This window comes from Engystomops pustulosus, chromosome 10, assembly GCF_040894005.1.
Source record: "Engystomops pustulosus chromosome 10, aEngPut4.maternal, whole genome shotgun sequence".
In the NCBI taxonomy this organism is placed as follows: Eukaryota; Metazoa; Chordata; class Amphibia; order Anura; family Leptodactylidae; genus Engystomops; species Engystomops pustulosus.
Window position 1 is genome coordinate 97,714,231 of NC_092420.1, and position 26,242 is coordinate 97,740,472.

At 42.5% G+C, this 26,242-nt stretch overlaps 1 protein-coding gene and 1 long non-coding RNA gene across 4 annotated transcripts in view; one reads left to right on the forward strand and one right to left on the reverse strand.

Annotated features, from left to right (window-relative positions):
• The window catches only part of DNAJC6 (DnaJ heat shock protein family (Hsp40) member C6), a 77,878-nt gene that overhangs the window by 39,018 nt on the left and 12,618 nt on the right, over window positions 1–26,242 (forward strand). For all 3 annotated transcript variants that reach the window (XM_072126962.1, XM_072126963.1, XM_072126961.1), the window contains 15 exons: window positions 2,764–2,914; window positions 10,217–10,266; window positions 12,671–12,819; window positions 12,923–13,045; window positions 13,936–14,069; window positions 14,159–14,353; window positions 18,017–18,134; window positions 20,238–20,317; window positions 22,309–22,502; window positions 22,595–22,675; window positions 23,221–23,634; window positions 23,784–23,951; window positions 25,029–25,094; window positions 25,209–25,343; window positions 25,842–26,102. In XM_072126962.1, the coding sequence (XP_071983063.1) occupies window positions 2,764–2,914; window positions 10,217–10,266; window positions 12,671–12,819; window positions 12,923–13,045; window positions 13,936–14,069; window positions 14,159–14,353; window positions 18,017–18,134; window positions 20,238–20,317; window positions 22,309–22,502; window positions 22,595–22,675; window positions 23,221–23,634; window positions 23,784–23,951; window positions 25,029–25,094; window positions 25,209–25,343; window positions 25,842–26,102 (2,319 nt within the window). The remainder of the gene's footprint in view (window positions 1–2,763; window positions 2,915–10,216; window positions 10,267–12,670; window positions 12,820–12,922; window positions 13,046–13,935; window positions 14,070–14,158; window positions 14,354–18,016; window positions 18,135–20,237; window positions 20,318–22,308; window positions 22,503–22,594; window positions 22,676–23,220; window positions 23,635–23,783; window positions 23,952–25,028; window positions 25,095–25,208; window positions 25,344–25,841; window positions 26,103–26,242) is intronic.
• LOC140103745 (uncharacterized) overlaps window positions 10,220–26,242 on the reverse strand; it is a 36,109-nt gene continuing 20,086 nt past the window's right edge. The window contains exons 3-4 of the long non-coding RNA XR_011850168.1: window positions 13,927–14,079; window positions 10,220–10,470 (exon numbers count right to left, since the gene is read on the reverse strand). This is a non-coding gene — a long non-coding RNA (uncharacterized lncRNA). The remainder of the gene's footprint in view (window positions 10,471–13,926; window positions 14,080–26,242) is intronic.

Sequence of the window (26,242 nt, forward strand, 5' to 3'; positions counted from 1 at the left end):
ATTCACTAAGGCAGTTCCTCCGACGTCCACCAGGTGGCGCTGCTGCGCTGAAGTCCGCCGAGGCCCGCTGGAATGCACTGAAGTTCACCGGCCTATTCCTGGTGAAGGTAAGCGCGAGTCCAGCGACACTTTTTTTTTTTTAATGCAGCAGTTTTTCTGAATCCGGCGGGTTTTCATTCGGCCACGCCCCCGATTTCATGCCGTGCATGCCGGTGCCGATGCGACACAATCCGATCGCGTGCTCCAAAATCCCAGGGCAATTCAGGGAAAATCGGCCCAGATCGGAAATATTCGGGTAACACGTCGGGGGGAAAACGTGAATCGGGCCCTTAGTAAATGACCCCCATGGAGTTCTGGAAATGAGCAGAACAGTTACAGATAATCCTACAATACATCTGCCACGTGTGAATGTTGTCTATGGGGGTCTGGGTATTAAAAAAAAGAAAAGTACTCATCCTCTATGTCCCCACTAAGTGGCCTGACAACTACTTGATTACCCCTCCAGCAGGGCCAGAAGTAGGAATGGTAGGATTCAGGTGTGACATTACTCTTCTGCTGCTGTGGTCATTGTGGCCACAGCGATCATGTGACTTCCACAATTTCTTCATGAAGGTGTAAACAAGGAGACGGGGGCTGATTTTGCAGAACAGAAAAATTGGGATGTCGGAGGAAGCTAAGGTTGTACCTGGGCGCTCCTCACCAATCCCCTCTTCATAGGAATCCGGGCATATCTGATATGGTGAGCAATATGACCATTCAATGGATGACCGCATTGCCCATTAATTGGAATGGGGCCGTGTGCCCGTCCTGAAACTGTACGTACGGAAAGCACACGGATGAAAAAGAAATGGGTCTAAGAAATAGGTTTTTAGGGTCAGTGGAAACTCCCTGTTAATAATTGTATCAAGAAGAGCTTTTGTAGCTTTATAATATACATTTTGTAATTAAATTCTCAGCATTTTCAACATCTCTGCTTGCTGTCATTGTTGAAAGCACATTAAAGGGAACCAATCACCAGGGACCTCATTTCCACTAAAGGCAGGTTACAGAATCCCATTACAGCTGCATTTCACAGATGTCTTTCTGCTTTCTCTAAGCATTTGCATTACAGTGTAATTGTGTGTTATAACTTACCTTGCACCCTGACAGAATCCCCTGTGTAGTCCCAGGGGTCGGGCTTTGGATTGGATGCATTTAAAAAAAAACAACACGTGACTTGTCTGTGCTGCAGACTCCTCAGCTCTCAACCCCCCACCTTTGTGCTCCTGTACAGCTCCTCCCTCCTGCTCCCTCACAGAGGTCACAGCCTGGTGAGCTGACAGCAGTGGGAGAGGGAGGAGCTGTACAGGAGCACAAAGGTGGGGGCTGAGAGCTGAGCAGCACAGACAAGTCACATGTTGTTTTTTTTTAAATGCATCCAAACCAAAGCCTAATCCCTGGGACTACACAGAGGATTCTGTCAGGGTGCAAGGTAAGTTAAAACACACAAATATATTGTAATGCAAATGCTTAGAAAAAGCAGAAAGACAGATGTGCACTGCAGGTGTGAGGGGCTTCTGTAACCTGTCAGTGAAAATGAGGTCCCTGGTGACAGGTTCCCTTTTACTGTGCTATGATGACAACATCTTGCCAGGAATCTAAGGGCAGTACACTTCTACAAGACCAGTGGTTGACAAACATGCCTGAGGGATAATGAATCTCTAATGGCAGAGTATCAGTCCAGCTCATGCCCACTTCATCGCTGGGTAACTGGCAGCTATTAATAAGGCACAGTCAGTGCTATCCCGAAAGCCATGGCGCAGTGTAGGTGGAAGCTTATGGCAGGCTGAATGCTGCTATAGTCTGAACTATGTTTAGATTTTACAGTACCCAGCCCCTGCTGTTCTCTCAGTGCCCACTCGTGTATTGTTGGGCTGCTGGCAGCATGGGCTGCAGTGAACGCTGTATATACTGGTGAAGGCCATTTTACAGTTGATGAAATCCATGAAATAAATGTATATATATTCTATAAATATATTATTGTTCATTGATATGACTTGAAAAAATCTGGTTTGCAAGCTGCCTTTGCATTCCGTCAGAGCAATGCGGCTGTCAGTGAATTGAAACATTGTAATTTACATCTGATGGCTGATAACTTGCACATGAGTGTGTACTATATTGTATGCACCATAGACAGTCCTATTGGCATCGCCACTCTTTCCAGTCCTGAGTTTGATACAATGTATCAGTGTAGATCCCGCTTTCCATATTCTTATAGGTAATACTTCCCACCCCTGCCGGGTCACAGGAGGGAGAACACGTGTCAGGGGTTTGAGTGTGGGTGGGGCTTATTGTATATTGTGCTATAGGAGCCTCCTGTGGCTGTGCACACCACACTCTTGATAACACAATGTAGTGGACATGTCCCTTGTCTTTCTCTGCTACTTTGTAGAATCTGCTTCCTCTAGAAGTGGTGTACTTGCGACAATAATGAATAACTGGATAACGCGCAGTAATCAGGGGCTCCGTCAGTGCCCGGGGCAGGGATAAGGCTCGGTGCCATCTTTCTCTGACTGTATGATGTGTGCATGCGCTCAGCAGTTCTTGCGGCGCAGCCTGACAATTCTCCTCTCAGGGTAATGGGATTGTAGTGACTTGAAGCTGACATGGCAGAAATAATAAGTGCTATCCCACCTTCCATGTGTCACAGCGCTCTGTATAATATACCGAGCAATGGATTAGATCAATGTAGTAATTCAGTAAAATTTCCTTTTGTTGTTTCAGGGGCCTCGTCACCAGACCTGGAGTCTAACTATGGAGGAGGCTTATTGGACATGGTCAAAGGGGGGGCAGGACGTCTCTTCAGCAACTTGAAGGACAACTTGAAGGATACACTGAAGGACACATCTACTAAAGTGATGCAGTCTGTCGCCAGGTATAAGGATCTCCCTGTAAAAAGTAATATGGAGCATGTTGGTATAACCTGGGGATCTCCTGTATATAATGATATATGTACAGCTGGTATAACCTGGGGATCTCCTGTATATAATGATATATGTACAGCCGGTATAACCTGGGGATCTCCTGTATATAATGATATATGTACAGCCAGTATAACCTGGGGATCTCCTGTATATAATGATATATGTACAGCCGGTATAACCTGGGGGTCTCCTGTATATAATGATATATGTACAGCCGGTATAACCTGGGGATCTCCTGTATATAATGACATATGTACAGCCGGTATAACCTGGGGATCTCCTGTATATAATGATATATGTACAGCTGGAATAACCTGGGGATCTCCTGTATATAATGATATATGTACAGCCGGTATAACCTGGGGATCTCCTGTATATAATGATATATGTACAGCTGGTATAACCTGGGGATCTCCTGTATATAATGATATATGTACAGCCGGTATAACCTGGGGATCTCCTGTATATAATGATATATGTACAGCCGCTATAACCTGGGGATCTCCTGTATATAATGATATATGTACAGCTGGTATAACCTGGGGATCTCCTGTATATAATGATATATGTACAGCCGGTATAACCTGGGGGTCTCCTGTATATAATGATATATGTACAGCCGTTATAACCTGGGGATCTCCTGTATATAATGATATATGTACAGCTGGTATAACCTGGGGATCTCCTATATATAATGATATATGTACAGCCGCTATAACCTTGGGATCTCCTGTATATAATGATATATGTACAGCCGGTATAACCTGGGATCTCCTGTATATAATGATATATGTACAGCCGGTATAACCTGGGGATCTCCTGTATATAATGATATATGTACAGCTGGTATAACCTGGGGATCTCCTGTATATAATGATATATGTACAGCCGGTATAACCTGGGGATCTCCTGTATATAATGATATATGTACAGCCGGTATAACCTGGGGATCTCCTGTATATAATGATATATGTACAGCCGGTATAACCTGGGGATCTCCTGTATATAATGATATATGTACAGCCGGTATAACCTGGGGATCTCCTGTATATAGTGATATATGTACAGCCGGTATAACCTGGGGATCTCCTGTATATAGTGATATATGTACAGCCGGTATAACCTGGGGATCTCCTGTATATAATGATATATGTACAGCCGGTATAACCTGGGGATCTCCTGTATATAATGATATATGTACAGCCGGTATAACCTGGGGATCTCCTGTATATAATGATATATGTACAGCCGGTATAACCTGAGGATCTCCTGTATATAATGATATATGTACAGCTGGTATAACCTGGGGATCTCCTGTATATAATGATATATGTACAGCCGGTATAACCTGGGGATCTCCTGTATATAATGATATATGTACAGCCGGTATAACCTGGGGATCTCCTGTATATAATGATATATGTACAGCCGGTATAACCTGGGGATCTCCTGTATATAATGATATATGGACAGCCGGTATAACCTGGGGATCTCCTGTTTATAATGATATATGTACAGCCGGTATAACCTGGGGATCTCCTGTATATAATGATATATGTACAGCTGGTATAACCTGGGGATCTCCTGTATATAATGATATATGTACAGCCGGTATAACCTGGGGATCTCCTGTATATAATGATATATGTACAGCCGGTATAACCTGGGGATCTCCTGTATATAATGATATATGTACAGCCGGTATAACCTGGGGATCTCCTGTATATAATGATATATGTACAGCCGGTATAACCAGGGGATCTCCTGTATATAATGATATATGTACAGCCGGTATAACCTGGGGATCCCCTGTATATAATGATATATGTACAGCCGGTATAACCTGGGGATCTCCTGTATATAATGATATATGTACAGCAGGTATAACCTGGGGATCTCCTGTATATAATGATATATGTACAGCCGGTATAACCTGGGGATCTCCTGTATATAATGATATATATACAGCTGGTATAACCTGGGGATCTCCTGTATATAATGATATATATACAGCTGGTATAACCTGGGGATCTCCTGTATATAATGATATATGTACAGCCGGTATAACCTGGGGATCTCCTGTATATAATGATATATGTACAGCCGGTATAACCTGGGGATCTCCTGTATATAATGATATATGTACAGCCGGTATAACCTGGGTGTCCCCTGTATATAATGATATATGTACAGCTGGTATAACCTGGGGATCTCCTGTATATAATGATATATGTACAGCAGGTATAACCTGGGGATCTCCTGTATATAATGATATATGTACAGCCGGTATAACCTGGGGATCTCCTGTATATAATGATATATGTACAGCCGGTATAACCTGGGGATCTCCTGTATATAGTGATATACGTACAGCCGGTATAACCTGGGGATCTCCTGTATATAATGATATATGTACAGCCGGTATAACCTGGGGATCTCCTGTATATAATGATATATGTACATCCGGTATAACCTGGGGATCTCCTGTATATAATGATATATGTACAGCCGGTATAACCTGGGGATCTCCTGTATATAATGATATATGTACAGCCGGTATAACCTGGGGATCTCCTGTATATAGTGATATATGTACAGCTGGTATAACCTGGGGATCTCCCGTATATAATGATATATGTACAGCAGGTATAACCTGGGGATCTCCCGTATATAATGATATATGTACAGCTGGTATAACCTGGGGATCTCCTGTATATAATGATATATGTACAGCTGGTATAACCTGGGGATCTCCTGTATATAATGATATATGTACAGCCGGTATAACCTGGAGATCTCCTGTATATAATGATATATGTACAGCCGGTATAACCTGGGGATCTCCTGTATATAATGATATATGTACAGCCGGTATAACCTGGGGATCTCCTGCATATAATGATATATGTACAGCCGGTATAACCTGGGGATCTCCTGTATATAGTGATATATGTACAGCCGGTATAACCTGGGGATCTCCTGTATATAATGGTATATGTACAGCCGGTATAACCTGGGGATCTCCTGTATATAATGATATATGTACAGCCGGTATAACCTGGGGATCCCCTGTATATAATGATATATGTACAGCCGGTATAACCTGGGGATCTCCTGTATATAATGATATATGTACAGCCGGTATAACCTGGGGATCTCCTGTATATAATGATATATGTACAGCTGCTATAACATGGGCATCTCCTGTATACAATGATATATGTAGAGCTGGTATAACCTGGGTAGTATATGTACAGCTGGTATAACCTGGGGATCTCCTGTATATAATGATATATGTACAGCCGGTATAACCTGGGGATCTCCTGTATATAATGATATTTGTACAGCCGGTATAACCTGGGGATCTCCTGTATATAATGATATATGTACAGCTGGTATAACCTGGGGATCTCCTGTATATAATGATATATGTACAGCCGCTATAACCTGGGGATCTCCTGTATATAATGATATATGTACAGCCGGTATAACCTGGGGATCTCCTGTATATAATGATATATGTACAGCCGGTATAACCTGGGGATCTCCTGTATATAATGATATATGTACAGCTGGTATAACCTGGGGATCTCCTGTATATAATGATATATGTACAGCCGGTATAACCTGGGTGTCCCCTGTATATAATGATATATGTACAGCTGGTATAACCTGGGGATCTCCTGTATATAATTATATATGTACAGCAGGTATAACCTGGGGATCTCCTGTATATAATGATATATGTACAGCCGGTATAACCTGGGGATCTCCTGTATATAATGATATATGTACAGCCGGTATAACCTGGGGATCTCCTGTATATAGTGATATACGTACAGCCGGTATAACCTGGGGATCTCCTGTATATAATGATATATGTACAGCCGGTATAACCTGGGGATCTCCTGTATATAATGATATATGTACATCCGGTATAACCTGGGGATCTCCTGTATATAATGATATATGTACAGCCGGTATAACCTGGGGATCTCCTGTATATAATGATATATGTACAGCCGGTATAACCTGGGGATCTCCTGTATATAATGATACCTGTACAGCTGGTATAACCTGGGGATCTCGTGTATATAATGATATATGTACAGCTGGTATAACCTGGGGATCTCCTGTATATAGTGATATATGTACAGCTGGTATAACCTGGGGATCTCCCGTATATAATGATATATGTACAGCAGGTATAACCTGGGGATCTCCCGTATATAATGATATATGTACAGCTGGTATAACCTGGGGATCTCCTGTATATAATGATATATGTACAGCCGGTATAACCTGGGGATCTCCTGTATATAATGATATATGTACAGCCGGTATAACCTGGAGATCTCCTGTATATAATGATATATGTACAGCCGGTATAACCTGGGGATCTCCTGTATGTAATGATATATGTACAGCCGGTATAACCTGGGGATCTCCTGTATGTAATGATATATGTACAGCCGGTATAACCTGGGGATCTCCTGTATATAATGATATATGTACAGCCGGTATAACCCGGGGATCTCCTGTATATAATGATATATGTACAGCTGGTATAACCTGGGGATCTCCTGTATATAATGATATATGTACAGCCGGTATAACCTGGGGATCTCCTGTATATAATGATATATGTACAGCCGGTATAACCTGGGGATCTCCTGTATATAATGATATATGTACAGCTGGTATAACCTGGGGATCTCCTGTATATAATGATATATGTACAGCTGGTATAACCTGGGGATCTCCTGTATATAATGATACCTGTACAGCTGGTATAACCTGGGGATCTCCTGTATATAATGATATATGTATAGCTGGTATAACCTGGGGATCTCCTGTATATAATGATATATGTACAGCCGGTATAACCTGGGGATCTCCTGTATATAATGATATATGTACAGCCGGTATAACCTGGGGATCTCCTGTATATAATGATATATGTACAGCCGGTATAACCTGGGGATCTCCTGTATATAATGATATATGTACAGCTGGTATAACCTGGGGATCTCCTGTATATAATGATATATGTACAGCCGGTATAACCTGGGGATCTCCTGTATATAATGATATATGTACAGCCGGTATAACCTGGGGATCTCCTGTATATAATGATATATGTACAGCCGGTATAACCTGGGGATCTCCTGTATATAATGATATATGTACAGCCGGTATAACCTGGGGATCTCCTGTATGTAATGATATATGTACAGCTGGTATAACCTGGGGATCTCCTGTATATAATGATATATGTAGAGCTGGTATAACCTGGGGATCTCCTGTATATAATATATGTACAGCCGGTATAACCTGGGGATCTCCTGTATATAATGATATATGTACAGCTGGTATAACCTGGGGATCTCCTGTATATAATGATATATGTACAGCCGGTATAACCTGGGGATCTCCTGTATATAATGATATATGTACAGCTGGTATAACCTGGGGATCTCCTGTATATAATGATATATGTACAGCCGGTATAACCTGGGGATCTCCTGTATATAATGATATATGTACAGCAGGTATAACCTGGGGATCTCCTGTATATAATGATATATGTACAGCCGGTATAACCTGGGGATCTCTTGTATATAATGATATATGTACAGCTGCTATAACCTGGGGATCTCCTGTATATAATGATATATGTACAGCCGGTATAACCTGGGGATCTCCTGTATATAATGATATATGTACAGCCGGTATAACCTGGGGATCTCCTGTATATAGTGATATATGTACAGCTGGTATAACCTGGGGATCTCTTGTATATAATGATATATGTACAGCTGGTATAACCTGGGGATCTCCTGTATATAATGATATATGTACAGCTGGTATAACCTGGGGATCTCCTGTATATAATGATATATGTACAGCCGGTATAACCTGGGGATCTCCTGTATATAATGATATATGTACAGCCGGTATAACCTGGGGATCTCCTGTATATAATGATATATGTACAGCCGGTATAACCTGGGGATCTCCTGTATATAATGATATATGTACAGCCGGTATAACCTGGGGATCTCCTGTATATAATGATATATGTACAGCTGCTATAACCTGGGGATCTCCCATATATATCATTATTGCATATAGTATATATTATACTACTGTATTTAAAATAAGTATACTACCACAGAAAAACGGAGTTACAAAGTTCTTATAATATCAATACATATAATCTTTATTATAGACACAAGACAACACAAAATTGTATTGTCATGAATTAAAACAATATAATTGTGCAGAGGAAATCCAAAACAAAAAAGGTCCGGTGAGTCAAATATCCACATGAATGCAGAACACCCCTTGAAGAAGCGTGGGCGAAACGCGCGTTGGGGAGTCCGGGAGGCAGCCACAGACGGCGTACAATGGGTAGGACACTTGTCTGTTACTTAGTACTGAGGTGTGACTCATACTGAAGCAATATACCCTGTTATGCATTTATGTGGATATTTGTCTCACCGGACCTTTTTTGTTTAGGATTTCCTCTGCACAATTATATTGTTTTAATTCATGACAATACAATTTTGTGTTGTCTTGTGTCTATAATAAAGATTATGGGGCAGATTTACTTACCCGGCCCATTCGCCATCCAGCGGCGCGTTCTCTGCGCTGGATTCGGGTCCGGCGGGGATTTATGATGGCAGTTCCTGCGCCGTCCACCAGGTGGCGCTGCCGCGCTGAAATGCATCTGATCGCGCTGGAATACACCGAGCTGGAGCAGGTGAAGGTAAGCGCGTCCCAAGCGACACATTTTCGGTTTTTAAATGCGCCGTTTTTTCCGAATACGTCGGGTTTTCGTTCGGCCACGCCCCCCGATTTCCGTCGCGTGCATGCCAGCGCCGATGCGCCACAATCCGATCGCGTGCGCCAAAATCCCGGGGCAATTCAGGTACAATCGGCGCAAATCGGAAATATTCGGGTAACACGTCGGGAAAACGCGAATCGGCCCTTAGTAAATGACCCCCCAAATGTATTGATTTTATAAGAACGTTGTAACTCCTTTTCTGTGGTAGTATACTAATTATGGGGGAGTAGTTCTAGATTCTGAACATGGCAGGCTACGTGCCGAGTCCCTAACTTCAGCAACATGAAGATAAGGTATTTATGTATTTAAAAAAAGATGCTGAACACAAAGAAGCAGAGTCTGCTGTTTGTCTCAGTCTTGTATTTACATTTCTTGACATTTTCCTTTTTTTCATTTTTTGCAGTTATACAAAGGGAGAGCTGGATATCTCATACATTACATCGAGGATCATTGGTGAGGAATTTATGTTAAATACTTAACAGTGTTGTCTGGGATCAATTCATTTATATCCAGCTGAGCAGAGTAACAGAACCCTTCACTTACTTCTCTTCTTGTCTGCTTTTTAGGGTCACTCATCGCTGCTCGTCTCTGATTGTATACAGCGGCTGCAACGGCGATAGCTCATTGTAATGTCTATATGTATTCAGAGATGAGCGGCTAAAAAAGGAGGAAAGAAGGGAAGATAGTATGGGTTCTCTTTATAGGCTCTGTACAAGATAAGTAATGTCATGTAGGTACACAGTAACTGCACCAGCAGAATAGTGAGTGCAGCTCTGGAGTATAATACAGGATGTAACTCAGGATCAGTACAGGATAAGTAATGTCATGTATGTACACAGTGACTGCACCAGCAGCAGAATAGTGAGTGCAGCTCTGGGGTATAATACAGGATGTAACTCAGGATCAGTACAGGATAAGTAATGTCATGTATGTACACAGTGACTGCACCAGCAGCAGAATAGTGAGTGCAGCTCTGGAGTATAATACAGGATGTAACTCAGGATCAGTACAGGATAAGTAATGTCATGTATGTACACAGTGACTGCACCAGCAGCAGAATAGTGAGTGCAGCTCTGGGGTATAATACAGGATGTAACTCAGGATCAGTACAGGATAAGTAATGTCATGTATGTACACAGTGACTGCACCAGCAGCAGAATAGTGAGTGCAGCTCTGGAGTATAATACAGGATGTAACTCAGGATCAGTACAGGATAAGTAATGTCATGTATGTACACAGTGACTGCACCAGCAGCAGAATAGTGAGTGCAGCTCTGGGTATAATACAGGATGTAACTCAGGATCAGTACAGGATAAGTAATGTCATGTATGTACACAGTGACTGCACCAGCAGCAGAATAGTGAGTGCAGCTCTGGGGTATAATACAGGATGTAACTCAGGATCAGTACAGGATAAGTAATGTCATGTATGTACACAGTGACTGCACCAGCAGCAGAATAGTGAGTGCAGCTCTGGAGTATAATACAGGATGTAACTCAGGATCAGTACAGGATAAGTAATGTCATGTATGTACACAGTGACTGCACCAGCAGCAGAATAGTGAGTGCAGCTCTGGGTATAATACAGGATGTAACTCAGGATCAGTACAGGATAAGTAATGTCATGTATGTACACAGTGACTGCACCAGCAGCAGAATAGTGAGTGCAGCTCTGGGGTATAATACAGGATGTAACTCAGGATCAGTACAGGATAAGTAATGTCATGTATGTACACAGTGACTGCACCAGCAGCAGAATAGTGAGTGCAGCTCTGGTGTATAATACAGGATGTAACTCAGGATCAGTACAGGATAAGTAATGTCATGTATGTACACAGTGACTGCACCAGCAGCAGAATAGTGAGTGCAGCTCTGGAGTATAATATAGGATGTAACTCAGGATCAGTACAGGATAAGTAATGTCATGTATGTACACAGTGACTGCTCCAGCAGCAGAATAGTGCGTGCAGCTCTGAGGTATAATACAGGATGTAACTCAGGATCAGTACAGGATAAGTAATGTCATGTATGTACACAGTGACTGCAGCAGCAGCAGAATAGTGAGTGCAGCTCTGGAGTATAATACAGGATGTAACTCAGGATCAGTACAGGATAAGTAATGTCATGTATGTACACAGTGACTGCTCCAGCAGCAGAATAGTGCGTGCAGCTCTGAGGTATAATACAGGATGTAACTCAGGATCAGTACAGGATAAGTAATGTCATGTATGTACACAGTGACTGCACCAGCAGCAGAATAGTGAGTGCAGCTCTGGAGTATAATACAGGATGTAACTCAGCATCAGTACAGGATAAGTAATGTCATGTATGTACACAGTGACTGCACCAGCAGCAGAATAGTGAGTACAGCTCTGGGGTATAATACAGGATGTAACTCAGGATCAGTACAGGATAAGTAATGTCATGTATGTACACAGTGACTGCACCAGCAGCAGAATAGTGGGTGCAGCTCTGGGGTATAATACAGGATGTAACTCAGGATCAGTACAGGATTAGTAATGTCATGTATGTACAGTGACTGCACCAGCAGCAGAATAGTGAGTGCAGCTCTGGGGTATAATACAGGATGTAACTCAGGATCAGTACAGGATAAGTAATGTCATGTATGTACACAGTGACTGCACCAGCAGCAGAATAGTGAGTGCAGCTCTGGGGTATAATACAGGATGTAACTCAGGATCAGTATAGGATAAGTAATGTCATGTATGTACACAGTGACTGCACCAGCAGCAGAATAGTGAGTGCAGAGATTTTAAGAACATGCGGCTCTGTAATTCCTGGAGATTGCCGTTGGTGGCATAATCCATAGTAAAAAGCTTGTTTTCTGATTATTGTAGTGATGTCCTTCCCGGCAGAAGGTGTGGAATTAGGATTTAGAAACCACATAGAAGATGTACGCTCCTTCCTTGATTCAAGACATCTGGACCATTACACAGTGTTCAATCTGTCACCCAAGTCTTACCGCAGTGCCAAGTTTCATAATAGGGTGTGTGACTATTATTTCGGACTATAAGTGGACTTTATAATGAAGAGTCCTGTCTGTATATTCTGTGTGTGGGTCAGGTCTGATATTGGCTCATCTCTTGCAGGTCTCAGAATGCAGTTGGCCTGTAAGACAAGCTCCCAGTTTGCATAATTTATTCGCAGTGTGCAAGAACATGCACAACTGGTTACAACAGAACCCCAAAAATGTGTGCGTTATCCACTGCATGGTAAGTGCTACATTGTAATGATATACTGTAGGTACAGAACACTCCTGTCCCAGGTTTTCAAATTTTATGTTATTAAAGGAGTTTTCCCATTATGAAAGATCAAATAATAACATGAACAAATTACATATTTGCCAATTAGAGGAGTTATAATATTTACTCACAAAGTATGTCGCCACCTGGTGTTCACAGTGTATAACAATGTGCATGTCCACCAAATGAGCTGAGTGCTGGTGGTCGCACATGCTCAGTCACTCCCCCCATAGTCAGGTCTAATGAGCTGTGTGCTGGTGGTCGCACATGCTCAGTCACTCCCCCCATAGTCAGGTCTAATGAGCTGTGTGCTGGTGGTCGCACATGCTCAGTCACTCACCCCATAGTCAGGTCTAATGAGCTGTGTGCTGGTGGTCGCACATGCTCAGTCACTCACCCCATAGTCAGGTCTAATGAGCTGTGTGCTGGTGGTCGCACATGCTCAGTCACTCCCCCCATAGTCAGGTCTAATGAGCTGTGTGCTGGTGGTCGCACATGCTCAGTCACTCCCCCCATAGTCAGGTCTAATGAGCTGTGTGCTGGTGGTCGCACATGGTCAGTCTCTCACCCCACAGTCAGGTCTAGTGAGCTGTGTGCTGGTGGTCGCACATGCTCAGTCACTCACCCCATAGTCAGGTCTAATGAGCTGTGTGCTGGTGGTCGCACATGCTCAGTCACTCCCCCCATAGTCAGGTCTAATGAGCTGAGTGCTGGCGGTCGCACATGCTCAGTCTCTCACCCCACAGTCAGGTCTAGTGAGCTTCTGATCACTATAGGGCTAGAATGAATTTGCTTACATTCTACATACTGTGCATAGAACGCTTGATAAACACTGTTTTCTTGTTTCCTACCTTCTCCAGGACGGTCGGGCCGCCTCTGCAGTTCTTGTCAGCGCCATGTTCTGTTTTTGTCATCTTTTCACCAATCCGGTATCTGCAATCCAGCTGCTAAATGCGAAGCGTCCAGGAATAGGACTGTGGCCATCGCACAGGAGGTGAGAATACCTGCAGGATGTGATGATAAAATAACTCAATGATGATAGATCAATAACATTTATACTTTCTATGTTTTTTTGCACTGCAGGTACATTGGCTATGTCTGCGACCTGGTGTCTGACAAGCCTGCGCATCCTCACTGCAAACCCATAGTCATAAAGAGTGCCACCATCAGCCCAGTGCCGTGCTTTAACAAGCAGAGGAATGGCTGCCGGCCGTTCTGTGAAGTCTTGATTGGGGAAACGCGGATATTTAGCACAATGCAGGACTATGAGAGAATGAAGTGAGTGATACCGCACAATGCACAGCCGCCATCTTTTTTTTTACTTATTCCTTAATGACGGCATTTGCTTGCACTGCAGAATTTTGACAACCCCCTATAGAGAACAGAGATACTGAACATACAAAACTGAGAGATTTGCCATTAAGCAAGTGTGGAGTAGCCATATAGCGTCATTCATATTTCATAAGGGCTTGTGTAGCATCTAGTGGAGTAATAAGCCTCCTCTATGAGCTCATTCCGCTCTCTGTGCTTGAACGATCAATGCTGAACAGTATTTTTAATGTTCCTCAATTATATGGGAAATTGGCTAGAATAATATTGCATGCAATTAAATATGGCACAGATAAATCCTTTGCAGGCAAACAAAGCTGCAGAATTTGCAATGAACAGACCAAAATCTGTGGCAAAATCTGCAACATTTCTGCAATGAAATCTGTTATTATCTTTATTTTCTGCTAAAAACATCGGCTCCTTTATTCCCACGAAGACAAGTTTCTTATATGTATCAGGATAACAAAATATCACATTCTCTAATTCACTGTTATTAACAAAAATGCAGCATTTCACCGATATAAGTCCAACCTGTCTCTATCAGTCCTGCTGTACACAATTTTAGTTGCCCCTAGACATGACCCTGTAACTTCTGACTTAGGGTCGGGCCGCCATCTTGGATTTCTGTGTGACAGCCGTGGAGCTGAGTTTCTCTCTCTCTCTGCTCCCTGCACTCTAGCCACGCCCCCTGCACTCTAGTCCCGCCCCCTACAGTCCAGGACGGAGCTCACTTACTAATGCACACAGACACAGACAATCAGTTCCTGCCGGCGGCAGCATGGGGAGAACTACAAGCTACAGAGAGATAAGTTGTTTATCTGGGGAGACACTGCAGATCTAGTGTGTTGTGGAATAGTAGAGATGTAGAAGAGCTGACAGAGGCGTCTAACGGATCTCATCATCTCATCTCTGATCTGTCTCATCTCTCTTTCTATGTGTCAGTACAATGTCAGAAGCCAGATGAAAGTGTAGATAAACCTGGACCCTGATAATCTAACCACATTGTCAGATCACAGAACACAGAACTAGATGGATCATAATGGGCCAGATTTATCCAGCTGTCTGAAAGTCAGAATATTCCTAGTTGCCCATGGCAACCAATTACAGCTCAGCTTTCATTTTACCAGGGCTCATGAATATTTCAAAGGGGAGCTGTGATTGGTTGCCATGAGCAACTAGAAATATTCTGACTTTCAGACAGCTTGATAAATCTGCCCCGATGTGTCTGATTAGAGAGAGGCCCCGCTCACACTCTGGAGTTTTGCACTGGACAGCCTAGGGAGTGATAGGAGCTAAATAGCAATAAAAATGGATAAAAATTTTCTTTATTGTGTTAACATCACCAGGGGATTGAAATGTGAGAATTTTCTTTCATGGGAAAACCCCTTTAAGTTTTATGTTTTGTTATTACATTATACATTTAGTTATTACATGGCTGTATTACAGTGTTATTACATGATTGTTTTACATCACTTTTAACCAGCTGTATTCCATGGTTATTACATGGTTGCAATACGTAGCTATTACATAGCTGCATTAAATGGTTATTACATTCTATTACATGGGTGTATTACATGGGTGTATTACATGGGTGTATTACATGGTTGTATTACATGGGTGTATTACATGGTTGTATTACATGGGTGTATTACATGGGTGTATTACATGGCTATTACATGGGTGTATTACATGGGTGTATTACATGGCTATTACATGGGTGTATTACATGGCTATTACATGGGTGTATTACATGGCTGTTACATGGGTGTATTACATGGGTGTATTACATGGGTGTATTACATGGGCGTATTACATGGGTGTATTACATGGTTGTATTACATGGGTGTATTACATGGGTGTATTACATGGATATTACATGGGTGTATTACATGGGTGTATTACATGGCTATTACATGGGTGTATTACATGGGTGTATTACATGGCTATTACATGGGTGTATTACATGGCTATTACATGTGTGTATTACATGGCTGTTACATGGGTGTATTACATGGGTGTATTACATGGCTGTTACATGGGTATATTACATGGGTGTTACATGGGTGTATTACATGGGTGTATTACATGGGTGTATTACATGGGTGTATTACATGGTTGTATTACATGGGTGTATTACATGGGTGTATTACATGGCTATTACATGGGTGTATTACATGGGTGTATTACATGGCTATTACATGGGTGTATTACATGGCTGTTACATGGGTGTATTACATGGGTGTATTACATGGCTGTTACATGGGTGTATTACATGGGTGTATTACATGGTTGTATTACATGGGTGTATTACATGGGTGTATTACATGGCTATTACATGGGTGTATTACATGGGTGTATTACATGGGTGTATTACATGGGTGTATTACATGGGTGTATTACATGGCTATTACATGGGTGTATTACATGGCTGTTACATGGGTGTATTACATGGGTGTATTACATGGCTATTACATGGGTGTATTACATGGCTGTTACATGGGTGTATTACATGGCTGTTACATGGGTGTATTACATGGCTGTTACATGGGTGTATTACATGGGTGTATTACATGGGTGTATTACATGGGTGTATTACATGGTTGTATTACATGGTTGTATTACATGGGTGTATTACATGGGTGTATCACATGGTTGTATTACATGGGTGTATTACATGGGTGTATTACATGGGTGTATCACATGGGTGTATTACATAGGTGTATTACATGGGTGTATTACATAGGTGTATTACATGGTTGTATTACATAGGTGTATTACATGGTTGTATTACATGGGTGTATCACATGGTTGTATTACATGGTTGTATTACATGGGTGTATTACATGGGTGTATTACATGGGTGTATTACATGGGTGTATTACATGGTTGTATTACATGGGTGTATTACATGGGTGTATTACATGGGTGTATCACATGGGTGTATTACATAGGTGTATTACATGGGTGTATTACATGGGTGTATTACATGGTTGTATTACATGGGTGTATCACATGGTTGTATTACATGGTTGTATTACATGGGTGTATTACATGGGTGTATTACATGGGTGTATCACATGGGTGTATTACATAGGTGTATTACATGGGTGTATCACATGGGTGTATTACATAGGTGTATTACATGGGTGTATTACATGGGTGTATTACATAGGTGTATTACATGGGTGTATTACATGGCTGTTACATGGGTGTATTACATAGGTGTATTACATGGGTGTATTACATGGGTGTATTACATAGGTGTATTACATGGTTGTATTACATGGTTGTATTACATGGGTGTATTACATGGGTGTATGACATGGCTATTACATAGTTATTACATGGCTATTACATAGTTATTACATGGATAGCCATTTATCTCTCCTTTGGGCTGTGGATTCCCCCAGGTATAATGATGGGTTGTTGTTGATGGTAACCCTGGCGATTTAAAGTTTTAATATATTTTTTTGTAATAATTTTTCATTATATCAGAACTTGAGCTTAAAGGGGGCCGCAGAATATGTGCCGCAGCTCTCGGTGTGACTGGAGAATTAGATTTAATTAGATTTGTGATTTGGCATTTTTCAGTCTTCCCATTTATCTTATTAGAGAATATCGCGTCCAGGAAGGAAAAGTGGTGTTTCCTCTGGGGGTCACCGTCCATGGGGATGTTGTGGTTTCCATTTATCACATGAGATCTACAATTGGAGGAAGACTACAAGCCAAGGTGAGGACTATGTGCTCTAGGTAAATGAATCTGACATTTTGGGACATAAGAGGCTTTTTTCTTAATCCGGATGTTAGATAATGGAATGGGAAAAGAAACTATATTGCCTAATCCGGCCTAATTGACCTAATGACCTAGTGTGCTAGAGAAAGATGAGCAAGGCCCTTACATCTATCTATACAGGAGCTTTCCTGACCTAATGTACCAAGTCACTTTTAGGCTTAAAATGCAGTGCTAATTCATTAAAGGAAACCTACCACCACAAATCTACCTATAAAGGTAGATCGGGTGGTAGGTGAATCAATGGGACGTGAGGATAGCCCTTTTAAGGGCTAATCCTCACGTCCCTGCACTGTTTTGTAAACTTTTATTACCCTAATATGTTAATTTACTTATGCGGCTACTGGGGCGTGGAGTAGCCGCATCTGAGGTTACACGAGGCGGCTACTCCACGCCCCGGTAGCCTCTTTTCCCCTCCTACTCACCATGTTCGGCAGCTGCGCGCCCTCATCTGCTGATCCTGCCGTCTGCGCATGCGCAGAACAGCAGGCCCGCGTCTGTGCAGCCCCGGCTTCAGAGCAGTGACCGCGCAGGCGCGGGCCTGCTGTTCTGCGCATGCGCAGATGGCAGGATCGGCGGACGAGGGCGCGCAGCTACGAGCAGCTGCGCGCCGAACATGGTGAGTAGGAGGGGTAATGTGGCTACCGGGGCGTGGAGTAGCCGCCTCGTGTAACCTCAGATGCGGCTACTCCACGCCCCAGTAGCCGCATAAGTAAATTAACATATTAGGGTAATAAAAGTTTACAAAACAGTGCGGGGACGTGAGGATTAGCCCTTAACAGGGCTATCCTCACGTCCCATTGATTCACCTACCACCCGATCTACCTTTATAGGTAGATTTGTGGTGGTAGGTGCCCTTTAACTAATACAGGCAGTCCCTGGGTTACATACAAGATAGGTTCCATAGGTTTGTTCTTAAGTTAAGTTGTATGTAAGTCGAAACTCTATATTTTAAAATTGCAGATCCAGACCAAAATTTTTTTTTTGCCCCAGTGACAATCAGAGTTTCAAAATTTTTTGCTGTAATGGGACCAAGGATTATCAATAAAGCTTCATTACAGACACCTTACAGCTGATCATTGCAGTCTGGGACTATAGTAAAGCATTCAGAGAGCTTCACCAGGGGTCGCAAGGGGCAGCGGGGTCCGTCTGTAACTAGGGGTCGTCTCTAAGTCGGGTGTCCTTAAGTAGGGGACCGCCTGTATATCCTTATTATCATAATTGTATCAGCACAGTTTTTCTGATACTAAATGAATCTCCCTTAAATCCCTGTGAAAGTATTCTCTTTCAAAGCTAACAGACTGGCCGTCCCTATACTGGTTCAGATATGCAGTAAGCTCCCCCTAGAGGTGACAGCGGGTCTCTAAATTGTTATAATTTAACTTACTGGTGAAGGTTTAATAATTCTAATATCTTTTCTGTGTCTAAAGAGTCTAAAGATGCAGAAAATGTATCCATGTAACAGACACTGGATGGTACGTTCATTGATAATCTTAAAGTTTCATTTTACTGTAGATCTCTTTCACACTAAGCAACTCAACTATACATGGCAGATCCACTCCCAATAGGGCAGATACTAAAACTATCCAAAAGTTAGATGGGGGTAAATTAGCTTGAAGATTTTTACACTGGGACAGATCTAAGTGTTTGATGAATCATGAGAGTCCAATCTGGTCTGTACAGCTCCTATTAATTGTCTTAGTTTAGGGTAAAAAATTGTGCAGCAAATTTGGCACATGCGCCTTGTAAAAAAAAAGGGTTAAAATGTTTCAAAATTTTTTGATAAATATGAGACAAAACATGTGTTTGTTTGGGTTTCCTCCGGGTCCTCTGGTTTCCTCCCACACTCCAAAACATACTGGTAGGTTGATTAGATTGTGAGCCCCATTGAGGACAGGGACCGATGTGACAAGTCCTGTGCAGCGCTGCGGAATTTGTAGGCACTATATAAATAAAGGAATTATTATTATAATTTATACTAGGTTTTTGGGTGCAAATTAAGATGTTGTAACTTTTATTATGTATGACTTTCTTTTATTCCAGATGACAAATACTCAGATATTGCAGATACAGTTCCACACTGGATTCATAGCACTTGGAACAACAGTGTTAAAATTTACAAAGTAAGTATGAGCATAAGAACCGTGTGAGCTCAATAATATTCAGAGTCAGGAGAAGAAATTGCTCCACCGCTGCCTTACATCTTTTCCAATCACTGGATGTCTACTTTAAAGTATTGAGAGCCCATTTAGCTGGTGGGACCCATAGCATACAGTGTATATACAGTGTATCATCTACTGTACATCTACAGCCAAAGCAACAACTGGAGAAGGTAAGAGCCAGTACAGCCAAGTGATGATGATATGGAACAATTGTACACAGTGTAGCCAATACCCTGTCAGCCAAACACATCAGTGTCACACGTCTCTCTCAAGTTCTGATAAGGAAGTAGTGCAGATAAGACTGTTCTAGAGCTGAACTGCAACTTTGGACTTGTCTTGTGTTGTGTAACCAAAGGTTATCATGTGGAAATTCAAAGTCCCAGTCAATGGCCGTCTATGACCATGCAGATCAGTCTATGACCATGCAGATCAGTCTATGACCATGCAGATCAGTCTATGACCGTGCAGATCAGTCTATGACCATGCAGATCAGTCTATGACCATGCAGATCAGTCTATGACCATGCAGATCAGTTTATGACCGTGCAGATCAGTCTATGACCATGCAGATCAGTCTATGACCGTGCAGATCAGTCTATGACCGTGCAGATCAGTCTATGACCGTGCAGATCAGTCTATGACCGTGCAGATCAGTCTATGACCGTGCAGATCAGTCTATGACCGTGCAGATCAGTCTATGACCGTGCAGATCAGTCTATGACCGTGCAGATCAGTCTATGACCGTGCAGATCAGTCTATGACCATGCAGATCAGTCTATGACCATGCAGATCAGTCTATGACCATGCAGATCAGTCTATGACCATGCAGATCAGTCTATGACCATGCAGATCAGTCTATGACCATGCAGATCAGTCTATGACCATGCAGTTCAGTCTATGACCGTGCAGATCAGTCTATGACCGTGCAGATCAGTCTATGACCATGCAGATCAGTCTATGACCATGCAGATCAGTCTATGACCGTGCAGATCAGTTTATGACCGTGCAGATCAGTCTATGACCATGCAGATCAGTCTATGACCGTGCAGATCAGTCTATGACCGTGCAGATCAGTCTATGACCGTGCAGATCAGTCTATGACCGTGCAGATCAGTCTATGACCGTGCAGATCAGTCTATGACCGTGCAGATCAGTCTATGACCGTGCAGATCAGTCTATGACCATGCAGATCAGTCTATGACCATGCAGATCAGTCTATGACCATGCAGATCAGTCTATGACCATGCAGATCAGTCTGTGACCATGCAGATCAGTCTATGACCATGCAGATCAGTCTATGACCATGCAGTTCAGTCTATGACCATGCAGATCAGTCTATGACCGTGCAGATCAGTCTATGACCATGCAGATCAGTCTATGACCATGCAGATCAGTCTATGACCATGCAGATCAGTCTATGACCATGCAGATCAGTGTATGACCATGCAGATCAGTGTATGACCATGCAGATCAGTGTATGACCATGCAGATCAGTCTATGACCATGCCGATCAGTCTATGACCATGCAGATCAGTCTATGACCGTGCAGATCAGTCTATGACCATGCAGATCAGTCTATGGCCATGCAGTTCAGTCTATGGCCATGCAGATCAGTCTATGACCATGCCGATCAGTCTATGACCATGCCGATCAGTCTATGACCATGTAGATCAGTCTATGGCCATGCAGTTCAGTCTATGACCGTGCAGATCAGTCTATGACCGTGCAGATCAGTCTATGACCGTGCAGATCAGTCTATGACCATGCATTGAGATTGAGTTTCTGTTTCTTCAAACTGCAAAAACTAAAGCAATTTTGAGCCCTATTGACTGCAACTTTATTACAATGTGAACTTTGGTTGTAGACAGGAGTTACAGCCTTTTGGTTAAAACGAAAGTCTTTGAATAGTAAATATATAAATAGATTATACATTTTCTTTCCTTAATTCTGTAGGCCAGAACTTGATGCCTGTGACTCACCGGACAAATACCCTCAGCTGTTTCACGTCACCCTGGACATTGAGATCGAAGCCACCGACAGACAGACTGATCTCACCCCTCCATGGGAGAATTTTGTATCTAAAGATGTGAACCCCAGTATCTTGTTCTCATCACAGCAGGAGCAGCAGGACGCCCTGGCCGTGGCAGGTAAGTGGTAGAGAAGAGGTAGTTCTTCCAAATCAAGATTCATCCGTTCTCATATATAACAACCAACAAAATGTTTGTCTCTCTGGGAACAGGCAGAGCTCCTGTAGAGCAACAACAAGACAACATCAGGAACGCCGGGCAGGGGGCCTTCTTCTCTTCTTTGAGCTGGCAAGGTACAATCTGTGATATAAAGCAACAATATATTGTTAACTTTTTACCTGCATTGAAACATTTTGCTTACATCTAATGGCTGATGCTAGTACAAGGTTTCTTACAAACCTGTCCTGATAAACTGTAACAAGTTGTGTCATATATTTTACCTCTGGATATAAACAGCAGTTTCCTTTCAATGATGACAAAGATCTTGTAAGAAGGGGTTAATTATAATACAGGGGCTTTATTTTGGAATTCTGATCCATAAACATTTGAGTTTTGAGCTGAAAACTGTATATACAAAGCTTCTGAGTATTTTTGGATAACATTTCCCACCGGCTAATGAGGCACCTGAAGATTTCCTTCCTAAAATTTTAGAGCATTTACATTTTTTGTTCCTTATAAATTCTGATTGGTGCCAAAAAAACTGAATCAAAATTTTCCATATGTGCATGTCTGTTTCCAGTTGCATCCTCTGAACCATGTGAGAATCGTAGTACTGTCCATATAACCAGAGCTCCGATCAGTGATTCTTCTGTACACTTTCTTTATGTTGATCCCTCAGACCAGAAGTCAGACAAGACCAGCTCTCATCCGGCCTCTGACGATCGGGCTGCCTTGGTCCATGAAGAGAGTGAGCCATCAGACGATGAACTTCTGTCCCTCTCCAGTCAGCACAGTAACACTAGTGGTGAAAAGCACCATGGGACCCACAAACACAAAAAGGTTGAACCACCGGCTCCTGCAGCACCTGTGGAAGATGTGGATCTGCTTTGTCTAGATGGAAGTTCTGCAAATGCTGCTCCATCTCAGCCAAAACCTCCCCCTTCTAATTCTGACCTCCTCAATGACCTCTTTGGGGCAGCTCAGGCACCTGGAGATCCCATGTTCCCGGCTGGAGGTGTAGGATCAGCTCACTCCACACCGCGCCGCTCTGCTGCATCACCCTCTCCATCACAGTCTCCCAGAATAGGAGAAGGTACAATCACTGGATATTTTCTTGGTTTGTGTATGTCTATAGATGAGTGTCTGCCTTTGATAGGAGCCCCTCCACACAAATCTTTGCTTGGGGTCCCAGAAATAACAAACCTGCTGCAGCTTCATAGATATCTTCTTTACCATTTCCAGCTACCACCTTCGATCCATTTGGATCAAGCCCCAAGCAGCCGGGTCAGGACTTGCTTGGCTCCTTCCTGAGTGCATCAAACACCCCCTCCAGAGACACATTTCTACAAGCCACAAGGAGTCCGTCCCCCTCACCGACTCCAGGAGGCCACATTGACCCTTTCAATATGGGTAAGATCCTAAAAATGATATATGTTGAAGGGGTTCTCCAGTCACAGCATAACATGCTGATTGTTGGGGATCTCAGTGTTGTACCCCTATTGCACTCAAGATGACCAAAGCACATTGCTCCAATCGTCTGTATGACATCTTCATCGGCGGCATAGAGATGAATAGAGCAGCATGCATCTCTAGTGTAAAGGGGCATCTGTGGGGGTCCCGTCACTGCCTAACTAGCTATGACTGGAGAACCCCTTTAAGCTTGTGAATATACGACACCTGTAATTCACATAATTTCAGTTAAAGGGAATGTATCATATATCCATTTGTCTTATTTATTAGTAATAAATCAGTCAAAGAGAAACAATGATGAAGATACATGTGCCAGAACTGTGGTGTAATTTTTGTAAAAAAGATAACATGCCTTGCACCACATTTATCAGCTGTTTAAGACACTTTTTAGAACTTAGGTATATGATGTGGGATGTAGTATCAAATGTAGGCATATGGTCACAGTCACACGTTTGTGCACCTGGTTTGTTGATCACTTGTTGCAGTGACAATTTAAACATTGACCTATAGCTCCCTGTTCTTCCACAACATTCAATCGTACGGGAACCTGAGACTCTCTGTACAGGAAGAATCATGGGACCTCAATAGATAATCTGGCCCTGTTCACACCTTCTCACTTTTCCTAAAGTTCCAATCAGTCAATAAAGTGTCACCTTAAAAGAGCATTGAGAGCAGCATCTCAAGTTGTCTGCGACTGCATGAAGGTTCGAGTCCTGTCTGGTGAACACTGTCCTGGGGCGACAGCCTGGGTGCCCACAGAAAGGGCTCAGAGTGCCACCTCTGGCACAAGTGCCATAGGTTCGCCATCTCTGCACTTAGAGGTGTACACTGGACAGACTTATCATACAGCAGATTTTTCATCCTTTATTTAATCTGTACAATTAAAGACTGTCTGGTCTAACTTTTTGTCAGTTTTAGTACTTTTGCTTCAATGCGTTTGCTCTTTTATAAATGTTGCAGCTATTTATCTTGTATTTTTTATGGACAATTCTATATATTTTTTTATATCTTCTACAGCTCCACCATCTGTATCCATCCAGCCTGATACATCATCATCGTGGGATTGGGGAACTCCAGCACAAGGTAAAGTTCCACATTTTTCCGTTAACCTTTTGCCGCTACTAGTCATTAGGTCTAATGTTTGCAGACATATTAACAATACCATGACTCAATTGATGAACATTCACTTTTTTGCAGGAGGATTAGGAGTAGGTAGCAGATCAGCTGCTACCAGCCCCACTGGGTCACCGCACAGTACCCCGCAGCACCAGAACAAGCCACAGACTCTCGATCCCTTTGCAGACCTGGGCTCGTTAGGTGCAAATCTCGCTGGTAATATATAGTTAGATCTTTTTGATATTCTCTTTTTAACAATTTTTTAAAACTGGGTTTATTAGGAGAACCAAGTGAATAAATACAAAAGAAAAGGCAATAAAGTACCACGAGCATCAGGATCCAATCAATATGTATATATCTTCTGGCAATTGTAACAAACTCTTTAGTCATTTCTCAGTATAATTTTTTTTCCAGCTCCCCAACCAGTTGTCACCCATCTTTCCAAGACTAGTGGTGGAAGATAAATTTAGTAAGTTAGTTATCTCTCCAGGCCTCTAGCTGGGGGATCACCTCAGTAGGGGCTTTAGTGGGGATTATTTTGGTTGTTTTCTAGATATAGGAGCAGAAAAGCAAAAACTCCTGATGCACTTCACAGTGATTATAAATGGGTCTTGTCAGGTTTCCATTATGGTGTCCATCGTTCTACCAAATGATGATGTATTTTTGCTTCTGATGTCTCCTTCTTCATATATTTGTAACTGTGTCTTGATTTAGGTGGTTCCTCATTTGCAAGTAAACCAACAACCCCAACAGGTTGTGGCGGGGGATTCCCCCCCGTAGGGTCTCCCCAGAAGCCGTCTCCACAGCACGGAGGAGGCAGCTGGCAGCCCAACTCTGGATATTCCTGGCAGCCGCATTCCAAACCGCAACAGAACGTTCCACACTCTTCCCCGCAAAACAGACCCAACTACAACATCAGCTTTTCTGCTATGAACAGTGGTCAGAACGATAAAGGAAAGACTCCAGCTGGACCGGGTGAGTCTTCTGTACAGAATACACAAGCTGCACCGTACTAATACTTGCGTCTCACAGTGGAGGTTTGTGACAATTCTGTTTAGTGTAGACAATCCTTTCAGCAGCACATACAGTAGTTTCCTGTGAAATATGAAGTACTA